The sequence below is a fragment of the Cetorhinus maximus genome, chromosome 5, assembly GCF_964194155.1.
Source record: "Cetorhinus maximus chromosome 5, sCetMax3.hap1.1, whole genome shotgun sequence".
Lineage (NCBI taxonomy): Eukaryota > Metazoa > Chordata > Chondrichthyes > Lamniformes > Cetorhinidae > Cetorhinus > Cetorhinus maximus.
Genome location: NC_135883.1, coordinates 86,816,033 through 86,830,110, shown reverse-complemented (window position 1 = coordinate 86,830,110; position 14,078 = coordinate 86,816,033). Strand labels below are relative to the sequence as shown.

The 14,078-nt window shown below is 41.6% G+C and overlaps 1 protein-coding gene across 1 annotated transcript in view; it reads right to left on the bottom strand.

The window, feature by feature from the left end:
• The window catches only part of trdn (triadin), a 565,816-nt gene that overhangs the window by 476,673 nt on the left and 75,065 nt on the right, over positions 1-14,078 (bottom strand). Inside the window, exon 3 of the mRNA XM_078542852.1 lies at positions 370-423. Coding sequence (XP_078398978.1) covers positions 370-423 — 54 coding nt within the window. The remainder of the gene's footprint in view (positions 1-369; positions 424-14,078) is intronic.

The following is a 14,078-nucleotide window of genomic DNA, read 5'->3' as shown; positions in this document are numbered from 1 at the left end:
CTTAAAAGCTTCAGAAATTACAACCATTGTCTAAAGGCATTTATTGAATATATGCTCTCATTTTTTTTTAAACAAGAAGCATGATATGGCTTTGTCAAGTCATATGCATTAACCATCTGACTATAACCATTCTGGAAACATATTGAAAATCGTTCAGTATGTTGTTGGTAGACTACAAGTTAATTATTTATAGACCATTTCCATAAGCGGAGAGGAAGATCGGTTTGATTATTTTTGGACAAACCAGCAATGTTGGATTAAGGTCAATTTACTAAATTATACTTGGACCTAGATGTATTTTCAAACATTCCAGAAATTAAAGCAATCAAAGCAATTTCAACACCACCGCTGCATGCAATATGTCTTTACCAGGTGGCAAACAGGGTTCATCACAGTACAGAGAATAGGCGGGGTCTATGTCAGCTTTAGAAACCAGGACGACAACGAGATGAAGTGTGGCATGATCGATTGAGAAGGGAGGAAAAAGCATTAAAAATAATGAGGACCCAGGAATGACTCACCATTGTTGGAATTCAGAAAAAAAACGTTCATCATTTCAATAAAAGGCGACAAGACACTTTAGGAAATAACTGCATTGTAAAGCGTTTGGGACTTGAACAGATTGCAGGCTATGACCAACTAGAGGAAGCTTCATTTACAATCTTTTAACACTAACATGTGCAGTAATAGTTTCACAACATCCTCAATTTCTTTTGTTTTGAAAAATGAAATTATATACAGAGTTCATTTGTACGTTAGGTTACATCATGGAGCAAGGTTGTCACTTGGCCTGTTTGGAACAAGCCAATCAAAATTTTGAGTAGGTTTTTGAGTAGGTTGCCTCGAAATGTGCAAAAGGTTGCGACTTCACATTCCTGAAGTGGAGCCTCGGCTACTAAATGCGCAAATCAGAAAATTATGTGGCTAGAATTTGCAATATTGGCTTTTGATATTAGGAATATGCAACCAGAAAATTACCTCTCTGGCTTCTTCTAAAAAACAGACGCCTTTTCTTTGCACTTCTGTTTCTTTTGTGTCTGATGTATAAGTAGCAGCAAAGCGGGTATCCGCATTTCTGTCATAAGCGTAACTCTTCCCCTGTTCCTAACATATCTTTCTGACTTTTAAACTGGTAGCAAGATGTCAATCCAAGATTTTGCCGGAAGAGGCAAAGATGTGCATATCATATTGATAACGATAAGTTAACAAACGCAGAGATGTATACAACATGTAAAAGGTCTCGGTTCCTGACTTCTCATCATTTTATAGTTTGACAAAGGAAAAATTTACTCAGATATGCTTGAAAAGTGAATTCTATATCATGGTAACTGAGAGACATATTGTGGAGACTTTGCAGCAAAATTGTAAATTAGGAAATATAATTAAATAAATAATTTCCTTTTGGAAGCCACAAAGGTTTAATATTGTTCTTGGAATAAAGTCATTTTTTATAGGCTATGTTGCTAACAACCAGCACATTATCAAGTGGGAGAGCAATCATACTAATTCATGAATAAATCAATGCAGTATTCAGTTCTCTATCCGAAGCCTGTGTTGGAAGGGAAAATATCCCAATCCCCTGTTCAATTACATGACTCAAGTCATGAAAGATACCATCGAATTCAAACTTACAGCTGTGGTTACTATCCCTCCTTATTTGCTTTTGTATCAAGGAAACAACTAAAACCCTGCCACATTGTGAAGATTTGTACAACAAACATGAAGCTCTAATATTTAATAGTTAATGATGCTGGTGTCACTCAATAACATCTCTTCACTTCAGATGAGGTCAAACTCAGGATTGCATAACTCTGCTTCACTTCAGATGATTGGATTTTCAATGAACAAACATGAACCACACTGAAAATCCGAGCAAAAGAAGCTGTTTAATTGTGGCAAGCAAACATTTTCGGTCCTACTTAGTCCCATTGTTTTTCTACTGCATAGTTCCAAATGCGACTCATAGACGTTCACAGCACAGAAGGAGGCCATTCAACCCATTATGTCCGCTCCGGTCAACAAAGATCCGACTACACAAATCCCATTTTCCAGCGCTTGGTCCATAGCCCTGGAGGCTATGGCAATGCAATTGAATATCTAAATGCTTCTTAAATGTTACGAGAGTTTCTGACTCAACCACCTTTTCAGACAGTGAGTTCCAGACTCCTGCCACCCTCTGGGTGAAAAAAATTCTCCTCAACTCCCCCCCTCTTAGCCTTCTAACTCTTACCTTAAATCTATGCCCTCTGGTTATTGACCCCCCCCCCCGCCCATTAATGGAAAAAGTGTCTTCCTATCCACCCTATCTATGCCCCTCATAATTTTATACACCTCTATCAGGTCCCCTCTCAACCGTCGTTGCTCCAAGGAAAACAACCCCAACCTATCCAATCTTTCCTCATAACTCAGACCCTCCAGCCCAGGCAGCATCCTGGTAAATCTCCTCTGCACCCTCTCCAGTGCAATCACATCCTTCCTATAATGTGGGGACCAGAACTACACGCAGTACTCCAATTGTGGCCTAACCAACATTTTATACAGTTCCAGCATAACCTCCCTGCTCTTGTATTCTATGCCTCAGCTAATAAAGGCAAGTATCCCATATGCCTTCTTAACCACCTTATCTATCTGCCCTACTACCTTCAGGGATCTATGGATATGCACACCAAGGTCCCTCTGATCTTCAGTATTTTCCAGGGTCCTGCCATTCATAGTGTAATCCCTTGTTTTGTTAGCCCTCCCCAAGTGCATTACCTCACACTTTTCTGGGTTGAATTCCATTTGCCGCTGCTCTGCCCACCTGACCAGTCCATTGATATCCTTCTGCAGTTTATGGCTATCCTCCTCACTATTTACGACCCTACCAATTTTCGTGTCATCCGCGAACTTCTTGATCATACCCCCTATATTTAAGTCCAAATCCTTTATGTAAATCACAAACAGCAAGAGCCCCAGCACTGAACCCTGCCGAACCCCACTGGAAACAGACTTACAGTCACAGAAACATCCCTCTGCCATCACCCTCTGCTCCCTGCCTCTCAGCCAATTTTGGATCCAATGTGCCACTTTGCCTTGGATCCCATGGGCACTTACTTTCTTTACCAGTCTGTCATGAGGGACCTTATCAAAAGCCTTGCTAAAGTCCACGTAAACCACATCCAATGCATTACCCTCATTGAAACTCCTTTGGGTAGTTAAAATCCCCTACTATTACTGCCCTAGTATTCTTACACTTCTCTGAAATTTGATTACATATTTGATCCTTTCTCTCCCTGAATGTTTGCAGGCCTATACTACACACCCAACAGGATGTTTGCTCCTTTTTTGTTTTTCGCTGCTACTCATATGGCTTAATTGGATGATCCTTCCAAGATATCATCCCTCCTCACTGCTATAATTGATTCCTTGATCAATATTGCAACCCCACCCACCACCCCCCCCCCCACCCTTCCTCTTCTATCTGATGTAAAATATCAGAGAACTTACTTTGCAATATAAAAACAATGTGAATAGCCATGGCTATTCTTGACAAATGCACTCTGATATTTCATATCACTGGAGAAGTGAAATAGCAATGTATTTGCTATCATGAAATGTGATGGTTGCAAAACCACAATTTGTTACAGATACAAAAACAAGTTTTCTTAGATATTAATATGAGGAGGATGATATCTTGGAAGGATCATCAAATTAAGCTATATGGGTAGAAGCGAAAAACACAAAAGGGGCAAACATGCTGTTGGGTGTGTACTATAGGCCCCCAAACAGTCAGGGAGAGATAGAGGATCAAATATATAATCGAATTTCAGAGAAGTGTAAGAATAATAAGGCAGTAATAATAGGGGATTTTAACTACCCAAATATTAACTGGGATAGTTTTAGTGTGCAAAGTAGGGAGGGAGCAAAATTCTTAAGTTGCATCCAGGAGAATTGTTTTAGCAGGTACATTAAAAAATCCAACAAGGGAGGGGGCAGTTCTGGATCTAATATTCAGAAATGAGCCCGGGCAGGTGGAAGGCGTATTAGTAGGGGAAAATTTTGGAGTTAGTCATTCTTATTTTCAGTCTTGCACAGTGCTTCACAGAAGCAGTTAAAAGCACCAAAGTGTGGCCTAATTAGCTGTTAGTTATTTATGATGTCTTCAAAACTCACTTAAGCATATTAAGTTATGAAATTAAGCTCATTGTGTTTTATAACTAAATTGACGACCCAGCTAAGATGTAAATAGAAAAATGTCAATGAGTATAACAACTTCTCTCAAATTCCTATTAAGTGAAATCTATTAAAGCCAGTCATATAATTAGCAAACATGCCCTTTAAAGCAGCATTGCTGGATAGCTGTGTAAATTGTTGTTGTTTTAATTATACCACTAGCTTCCAACTCAACCCACTTACATTAAAAAAGCTCAGAAATCATTTACTGGCAAATTAATTGAAGTGCAGAACTGCATAATGTTAATCAGAAAAGCCTTACAGTTGCCAACTCGATCACCTACATCATCCATAAAGACCAACCCTATTTCCTATAAGAAGAGTTTTACGATCCTGAATTTGACCTCAGCTACCCTGGATTGTAATATGAAGGAGGAATGATTTTTTTTCTCTGATAACACTATTAGAAGTATTCTTTTTCAAATCTATCTAATAAAATCAGCCCAGAATTGAAATCCAAAGTGGGTCTTTTCTGGAGTGGGGGAATTATTTTTATTTTGTAAAGAATCTCCCCCACATACCCTTTTTAGAGCAGAGGCCATGTCATTCAAAAATACATGTATCCTAAATAGTTGCTATTAAATAGCAGTGAAGGAGTCACATTTTATTAACACATATGGGGGGAGGGGTGCTTTATCTAGTGTGCTGAAGTCTAAAATCAGAAGGAAGACAATTGTTTTAAAAACAAAGAATACTTATTGAATTATAAATTCCACTTACTGGTACAATATTTTCTTGTGTTACAATAAACAGAAATTAGAATTACATCTGATTAAAGGTAAACTGGATTTTCCTAATTTAACAATCTGCCATGTACGTCAGGCTTTACACTGCAGCATGACCGTCAATGATGTCAACCATATTTAAATAGCTAATATTACGCAACATGCCAAACTATATTTGCAAATTTGACCTTGTTTAAAATTAACTTGAATATGATCCACCAAGTCCTAAGGTTAACTTTCTACCTGCACTACGTACTATTTTAATGCAGTTTCAGGCCCCAAAAACCTCAACTACATTTACCTCCTTATTTGGAAAAAAAGAAGTAGGTTGGGTTTTGCAAAAAGATATGCCATGGAAATAGGTACCATATAGCCAAATTATTCTTATCTGCTGGCTATTTCAGCCAATTGTTGGAAATATTTTCTATGTCATTGAATTTCTACTAAAACTGCAATGTTCCACAGTTACCTGTTTGGGGATTATCAGGAACTAGGAACTAAATTAAAGAACAGGTCCTCAAGGGTTATAATCTCCGGATTACTACCGGAGCCACGTGCAAATTGGCATAGGGACGCAAGAATAAGGGAAGTAAACACGTGGCTAAAGGAGTGGTGCGGGAACGAGGGGTTCCATTTCGTGGGGCACTGGCATCAGTATTGGAACAGGAGGGATCTGTACCGTTGGGACGGTCTCCACCTGAACCGATCTGGGACCAATGTTCTAGCGAAAAGGGTAAATAGGGTGGTCAACAGGACTTTAAACTAGAAAGTGGGGGGGGAGGGAAGGGTAAAACTCCAAGAAGTATGACTAATGGGAAACAAAGCAGCAGGTTAGCGTGTGGGGGGGTGGATTCAACTTCATGGAAAATTATGAAAAAACTGAAAAGAAAGAAGAGCCCAGGAGAGGCTATTAAAGTTTCCAGAACACAAAATAGGACAGAGTGTTTGGAAAGGGCTAGGAATCTAACTTCAAGCACATCAGATAAAGGGACGACAATGAGAAGGGGACGGGAAATACAGGACTGAAGGTGTTGTATCTGAATGCACGCAGTGTACGAAATAAGGTAAATGAGCTTGTGGCGCAGATTGAAATTGGCAGGTTTGATGTGGTGGGCATCACGGAGACATGGCTGCAAGGGGATCAGGAATGGGAGCTAAGTATCCAAGGATATACATCCTATCGAAAAGATAGGCAGGTTGGTAGAGGGGGTGGGGTTGCTTTGTTAGTAAGAAATGAAATTAAATCGATAGCAAGAAATGACGTAGGGTCAGATGAAATAGAATCTGTGTGGGTAGAGTTGAGGAACCGCAAAGGTTAAAAAACCATAATGGGAGTTATGTACAGGCCTCCGAACAGTAGTCAGGATGTGGGGCACAAGGTACACCAGGAGATAGAAAAGGTGTGTAAGAAAGGCAAGGTTACAGTGATCATAGGGGATTTTAATATGCAGGTAGACTGAGAAAATCAGGTTGGTAGTGGATCCCAGGAAAAGGAATTTGTGGAATGTATACGAGATGGCTTTTTGGAGCAGCTTGTGGTGGAGCCGACTAAGGAACAGGCAATTCTAGATTTAGTGATGTGTAATGAGGCAGATTTGATAAGGGAGCTTAAGGTGAAGGAATCTTTAGGAGGAAGTGACCATAATATGATAGAATTTACCCTGCAATTTGAGAGGAAAAAGCTGGAATCAGATGTAACGGTATTACAGTTGAATAAAGGCAACTACAGAGGCATGAGGGAGGAGATGGCCAGAATTGACTGGGAGATGAGCCTAGCAGGAAAGGCAGTGGAACAGCAATGGCAGGAGTTTCTGGGAGTAATTTGGGAGACATAGCAAAAATTCATCCCTAGGAAGAAGAAGCATACTAAAGGGAGGACGGGGCAACCATGGCTGACAAGGGAAGTCAGGGACAGCATAAAAGCTAAAGAGAAAGCATACAATGCGGCGAAGAGCAGTGGGAAACCAGGGGATTTGGAAGCCTACAAAGACCAACAGAGGACAACTAAAAAAGAAATAAGGAGGGAGAATATTAAATATGAGGGTAAACTAGCCAGTAATATAAAAGAAGATTGCAAGAGTTTTTTTAGATATATAAAGGGTAAGAGAGAGGCAAAAGTGGACATTGGGCCGCTGGAAAATGATGCTGGAGAAGTAGTAGTGGGGAACAAAGAAATGGCGGAGGAACTGAATAGGTACTTTGCGTCAGTCTTCACAGTGGAAGACATGAGTGACATCCCCAAAGTTCAAGAGAGTTGGGGGGCAGAAGTGAGTATGGTGGCATTACCAAGGAGAAGCCGCTAGGAAAACTGAAAGGTCTGAAGGTGGATAAATCACGTGGACCAGATGGATTACACCCCAGAGTTCTGAAGGAGATAGGTGAAGAGATAGTGGAGGCGTTAGTGGTGATCTTTCAGGAATCACTGGAGTCAGGGAGGGTCCCAGAGGACTGGAAAATCGCTAATGTAACCCCCCTGTTTAAGAAGGGAGTGAGGCAAAAGACGGGAAATTACAGGCCGATTAGCCTGACCTCGATCGTAGGTAAGATTTTAGAGTCCATTATTAAGGATGAGATTTCAGAATACTTGGAAGTGCATGGTAAAATCGGGCAAAGTCAGCATGGTTTCATCAAGGGGAGGTCATGCCTGACAAATCTGTTAGAATTCTTTGAGGAGGTAACGAGTAGGTTAGACAAAGGAGAGCCAATGGATGTTATCTACTTGGACTTCCAGAAGGCCTTTGACAAGGTGCCGCACAGGAGGCTGCTCAGTAAGATAAGAGCCCATAGTGTTAGAGGCAAGGTACCAGCATGGATAGAAGATTGGCTGTCTGGCAGGAGGCAGAGAGTGGGGATAAGGGGGTCCTTCTCAGGTTGGCGGCCGGTGACTAGTGAAGTTCCACAGGGGTCAGTGTTAGGACCACAACTTTTCACTTTATACATTAATGATCTAGATGAAGGAACTGAGGGCATCCTGGCTAAGTTTGCAGATGATACAAAGATAGGTGGAGGGACAGGTAGTATTGAGGAGGCAGGGAGGCTGCAGAAGGATTTGGACAGGTTAGGAGAATGGGCAAAGAAGTGGCAGATGGAATACAATGTGAGGAAGTGTGAGGTCATGCACTTTGGTAGGAAGAATAGAGGCATAGACTATTTTCTAAATGGGGAGAGAATTCAGGAATCTGGAGTGCAAAGGGACTTGGGATTCCTAGTCCAGGATTCTTTTAAGGTTAACTTGCAGGTTGAGTCAGCAGTTAGGAAGACAAATGCAATGTTGGCATTTATTTCTAAAGGACTAGAATATAAAAGCAGGGATGTGCTGCTGAGGATTTATAAGACTCTGGTCAGACCACATTTAGAATATTGTGAGCAATTTTGGGCCCCGTATCTCAGGAAGGATGTGCTGGCCCTGGAGAGGGTCCAGAGGAAGTTCATGAGAATGATCCCAAGAATGAAAGGCTTAACATATGAGGAACGTTTGAGGACTCTGGGTCTATACTCGATGGAGTTTAGAAGGATGAAGGGGAATCTGATTGAAACTTACAGAATACTGAAAGGCCTGGATGGAGTGGACGTGGGAAGATGTTTCCATTAGTAGGAGAGACTAGGGCCCGAGGGCACAGCCTCAGAGTAAAGGGAAGACCTTTTAGAACAGAGATGAGGAGAAACTTCTTTAGCCAGAGAGTGGTGAATCTATGGAATTCATTGCCACAGAAGGCTGTGGAGGCCAGGTCATTGAGTGTATTTAAGACCGAGATAGATAAGTTCTTGATTGGTAAGGAGATCAAAGGTTACGGGGAGAAGGCGGGAGAATGGGGTTGAGAAACCTATCTGCCATGATGGAATGGCGGAGCAGACTCGATGGGCCGATTGGCCTAATTTCTGCTCCTATCTCTTATGGTCTTATTTCATGATTAAAAAAAATACATTATATGGAGAAAGATGTTAGTACTTCATTTATTTTCCAAGGTTGATACCAACAGGAAAGTAGGCAACCAAACTTTGCTATTCAGACACAGTTGGAAGGAGTTTCACTGTATGCCACTGAGCACTGTGTCTAGAGCAGAAAAAATAAATAGCTGCAGCAATTTGCAAGTTTGATAATTATAGGTAAAGACAGTCATTTGCCAATCATATTTCAATCACCCAGAGAGATCCTAAGATTTCCTACTGTAACATCAATTATCTCTTAAATGATTCCAGAGTTTGTGGACCTCTTCTCTATCTGGACCTTTATTCCACATGTTGGTCGCTCTTTGTGAAGCAGCACCACCTAATTTGAGTCCTGAATTAGCTTTTACTGATTTGAACCTGTATTCATGGAAAGCGTTATTCTGGGTTAACTTTTTCTAATTTTTTTAACAGTTGTATATCCCTCTATAAGGTCAGCCCTCAGGTGCTTCTGCCAAGATTCTCCAGTACTTCTTCATAACTCAGATCCCTAGTATTCTGGTAAAGCCTTAAAGCTCTTTCCTGCACTACCCCAGCTTTAAATGCACCTCTTGTTTTTAGGTGTGGAATTCAAATTGCAGCTTTATCAAAACAATGGCAAGTTTGATCACTACCTCCCCTGACCTACCTGATTTGATTTTGTATTTCAACATCTTATTGGTTTTTGACAGAGTCCTACGTGAATGGCAATTAATTGAATTTACTGTTGTGGTTATTCAGATTAAGTTCTGAAAAGGGCAGGAAGAGAAGAGTTGGCAGAGAGAAGCAACAACAACTTATAATTATACAGTGCGTTTAATGCAATGAAAAGCCCCTAAACACTTCACAGGAGCATTAAAAAACAAAGTATGACACCAAACCACATATTATATCACATGACCAAAAGCTTAGTCAAAGAGGTAAGTTTTAAGGGATATCTTAAAGAAGGAAAGCAAGGTAGAGGGGTGGAAAGGAGCATATTCCCGAGCTTGAGGCCTAGGCAACTGAATGGTGGAGCAATTATGATTGAGGCCAGAATTAGAGGACTGCAAATATCTCAGAGGGTTGTGGGTTTGGAGGAGATTAAAGAGATAGGGAGGAGCAAGGCTATGGAGGGATTGAAAACAAAGATGGGAAATTTTAAAATCAATATGTTGTTTGATCAGGAGAAAATGTAGGTCAGGGAGTACAGAGGTGATAGGGGAACAGGGCTTGCTGTGAGTTAAATGGACAGCAGAAGGTACTGAGCGTGGTGCTCACAACTTGATGCTGGAACCATTATTTTTTGTAACTTATATAAATGACCTTTATTCATTTGCAAATGATACAAAAGTAAGAAGTTTGGTGGAATTGATTGCTCCTCTGGATTAGCTGGATTTATTTATTGAATCTATTGAACATTGAATCTATTAAGACCCCTATACCTATTTTAGGGGGTGAAGTTTTCCTACGGCGGGTGGGCTGTTTGGGAGTGGGTGCGGGTGGGCACGGAGCCAATTAAGGCCCACTCAGCGTACCTTGTGGCCTCTAGTGCTCAGCACTACCTGTGCGGGCGGGGGGAGGAGGAACAGTCGGGGCCTGCACTCATTTGCGCATGCGTGCAAAAGAGCGCATCAATCTTCCTGAGGCACGAAGCTGCCTCGGGGAGATTGAATGGATTATTAAAGTTTTTAATAAAGAAAGTAAAAATGTATTTAAACATGTCCCATCATGTGACAGCGGCACATGAGCTGGGACATGTTTGTGAAGTTTTGAAAATGTATTTAATTTCTTATAAACCCTTCAGGAAATCTCATCCCACCTTAAAGTTGGATGGGCAGCGTTGTTAACAAGTTTAATTGTTTTGTTAATCGCCTTAATAAGCCATTGACAGTTCAGCAGGTGCGCAGCTGCCTCCGGCGTGTGCCGCCAAATGAAACATCGAAATGATGTGCGATGACGTTGGGACGTGTATCATTTTGCGTGTAGGTGTGTCGGGCCCGTCCCCACACACTGACGGCAATATTCTGCTCTAGGTAAATCCTTAGGGGAGAATTTTCTCCCCGATGGGAGCTGGCACGGGCGGGCGCAGAGCCGATCACCACCTGCGATTGGCTGCGTGCCGCTCTTTTACGTGGGTGGGTCAATTAAGGCTCGCCCAGCGTGACGCACATCCGGAAGCGCTCAGTGCTACCTGTGCGGGTGGCGGAGGAGGGAGAGTTGGGGCCTGTGCACTTTCACGGATGCACGCAAAAGAGCGCAGGAATCTCCCTGAGGCAGCTCCGTGCCTGAGGGAGATTAAGTTCAGTGTCAAAGATGGTACAAATAAAAAAAAATTATTCAGACATGTCCCCTCATGTGACAGTGTCACATGAGCTGCGACATGTTTATGAATTTTCTTTAAAATTTTTATTCAATTTATAAATCCTTCATGAAACCTCATCCCGCCCATGGATGAGGTTTCATGAGAAATGCGAAGGCCGCCTGGGCTCTTCGTCTGCCTGCCAATCTTAAGGTTGGACGGGCAGCCCTGACAATTGTTTTAATTAGTTCATTAATGGCCTTAACAGGCCTTTGACAGTTTGGCGGGCGCGTTGCTGACTCCGGTGTGCGCCCGCAAAACGAATGATGAGAATGATGCGCAGTGACGTTGGGACACACGCCCAACGTCACCGTGTGTCATTTTACGCATTGACATGCGGGGCATGCCCTCGCACACTGAACAGAAGATTCTGCCCTTAGTTATTTCAGCACCATTTCTGGAGAAGATGTGTCACCTATATTTTATTTATATGTGATGCACTGTACACTCATGTGCATTAAATTATTTTGTCCACTTACACATCTTGTTTAACTCATTCTGTAATTTCTGAGCTGCCTCTTCCAATTTCATTGATATTCCCAGTTATTTATATAAATAACTGGGAATATTATTCCTAAAACTGACAGCCCATCTGTGCCTTTCTGTATCCCTTCTAACCTTTCCTCAATATGTACAAAATAGACTGTTCACCAGCTTATAAGTAATGCCCTGATAACAGATATAGTCATCCACTTTCCTGAGTGAAGAATCTCTATGGCCTGATGACCTTGATGACCTACAAGCTGTCTTGGCTCAGCTTGCTCCCCTTGCTTCTCTAACTATCCTTTCCCTGGAATGCAATTACCTCTGTAACATTGAACAGTGCCTGATATCTGTTTGCTAGTGTGATTTCCTGGACAGCTTCCCAGACTTTCTACCTTTATTGCTTCTGTTGCCCCGTCACTCCATTCAGGATCCCCATTTCTGTGGCTTCTTTCAGCATTTTCCACTCTGTCATTGCAATGCTGTTCCTGCTTGATCTTGTCTCCAGCTCCAATCCCTAAAGATTCATCCTTGATTTATAATGCTAGTCTGGCATATAAGACCATAAGATGTAGGAGCAGAAGTAGGTCATTCAGCCCACCGAGTTTGCTCCGCCATTCAATGAGATCATGGCTGATCTGATAATCCTCAACTCCACTTTCCTGCCTTTTCCCCATAACCCTTATTCCCTTACTGATTAAAAATAGGTCTATCTCAGCCTTGAATATACTTAACAGCCCAGCTTCTACAGCCCTCTGCAGTAAAGAATTCCACAGAATCACTATCCTCTGAGAAAAGAAATTCCTTCTCACCTCTGTCTTAGATGGAGAACCCCTTATTCTAAGATTATGCCCTCTGGTCTTAGACTCTCCCACAAGGGGAAACAACCTCTCAGCATCTACCCTGTCAAGCCGCCTTAGAATCCTATATGTTTCAATAAGGTCGCCTCTCATTCTTCTAAACTCCAATGAGTACAGACCCAACCCACTCAACCTCTCCTCAGAAGAAAATCTATCCATACCCAGGATCAACCCAGTGAACATTAATTTACTAAGTCTAACATCATTCACCTGCCTATAGAATATCCTCTTTTCATGCCGTTATAAGATCTGTACCTTGTTTTCTAAAGGTCATATATCTTTCTTTAGGTTCACTGATTAACAGAGTTTTTGTACATCTTTATCCCTCTATTGTATCTAGCTGTTCTGTTTATAAACATCCAAAGTAACGCACGCCTTTTCCATTTTAGTTCTATTCACTTGACTGTTTTCCATGTTCTTTATATTTCTCCTCTTGATCTCTTTTAATTTTACCTTTTTTATTTCAGGTATTCCCTTTTGATTTGTCTTCTTTCTGATGTCACTTTTAATTATTACTTGCCTTGAGTGTTCTGTTTTGCTTTTAACTATCTCATTTTCCTTTCAATTCGCTTAGGTGTTTTCTTTATAATAAATGTATTTCTGTCTATTAGATTTCTTTGCTTTCATGGTCCCTTTTTTCCATTCCCTTTGCTTTACCTGCTCATTCAGATGTTGTGCTGAGCCATTCCAAGGCTTGGGAGTGTTTAACTTATTTTTGTAGGTTTTTTTCTCCCACAATGTCAATAGTTCCTAATGGAGTCTTACCTTGTACCTTAGCCCTAGATATAAAGTTTAACAGTCTCTAGCTCTCCTTTTCCTTGATGTGTTAGGATTAGTAATTTCTGATCATATTAAATCTCAGAGGTTACAGCTGCCCAAAGATCATAAGTGGTCACCCCTTACAACTCTCCTTGCTTACCCTGACACATCCACCTGGCCCAGTGTCTTGTGTCAGGAAGAGGCGGACTATCCTCAGCCCGCTGCTACAAGCTAGCAATGCAGATTCTACGAATTGCTGGCTTCTATGAACCTTCTTCTAACATCAGTAAATGTCATGGTCATAGTATCAAAGTCAGATGCTTTACTTGGGGCCCATAGTAACTGTGCCAATGATTAAGAAGCTGAATAGTCACTCTGGGTTGTACTGATAGAACTTCTCCTGAGCTGTCCAGACAGTGGAAACATTGTTTCAAGATACTGATGCTTTGGTCAATCAAAGGACTTGGGCCAGATTTTTGTGCCTAAATCGGGCCCAAATCGAGGTGGAAGGCTGGAGAAAATGGGATGGGGGGTTGTAGGGGGTTGGGGAATGGGTGCCAAGGTTGATTGTCTGAAATTCTTGCAAGGGCAGGCGGAGCATGGGCCAATGAAGTTAGTTAAGTGCTTGTCAAAAGCCCATCTTTCTGAAGTTTTGTAAATTTGCTGGAAGAAGTTAGTGGTTAGGAGCTGTCTGCCTCAGACTAGCTGAAGGCAGGCATGTACCAAGTCAGGGGTGAGGTGGGGAGGCGAGAAGAGTTTCTGCAGTTAAGT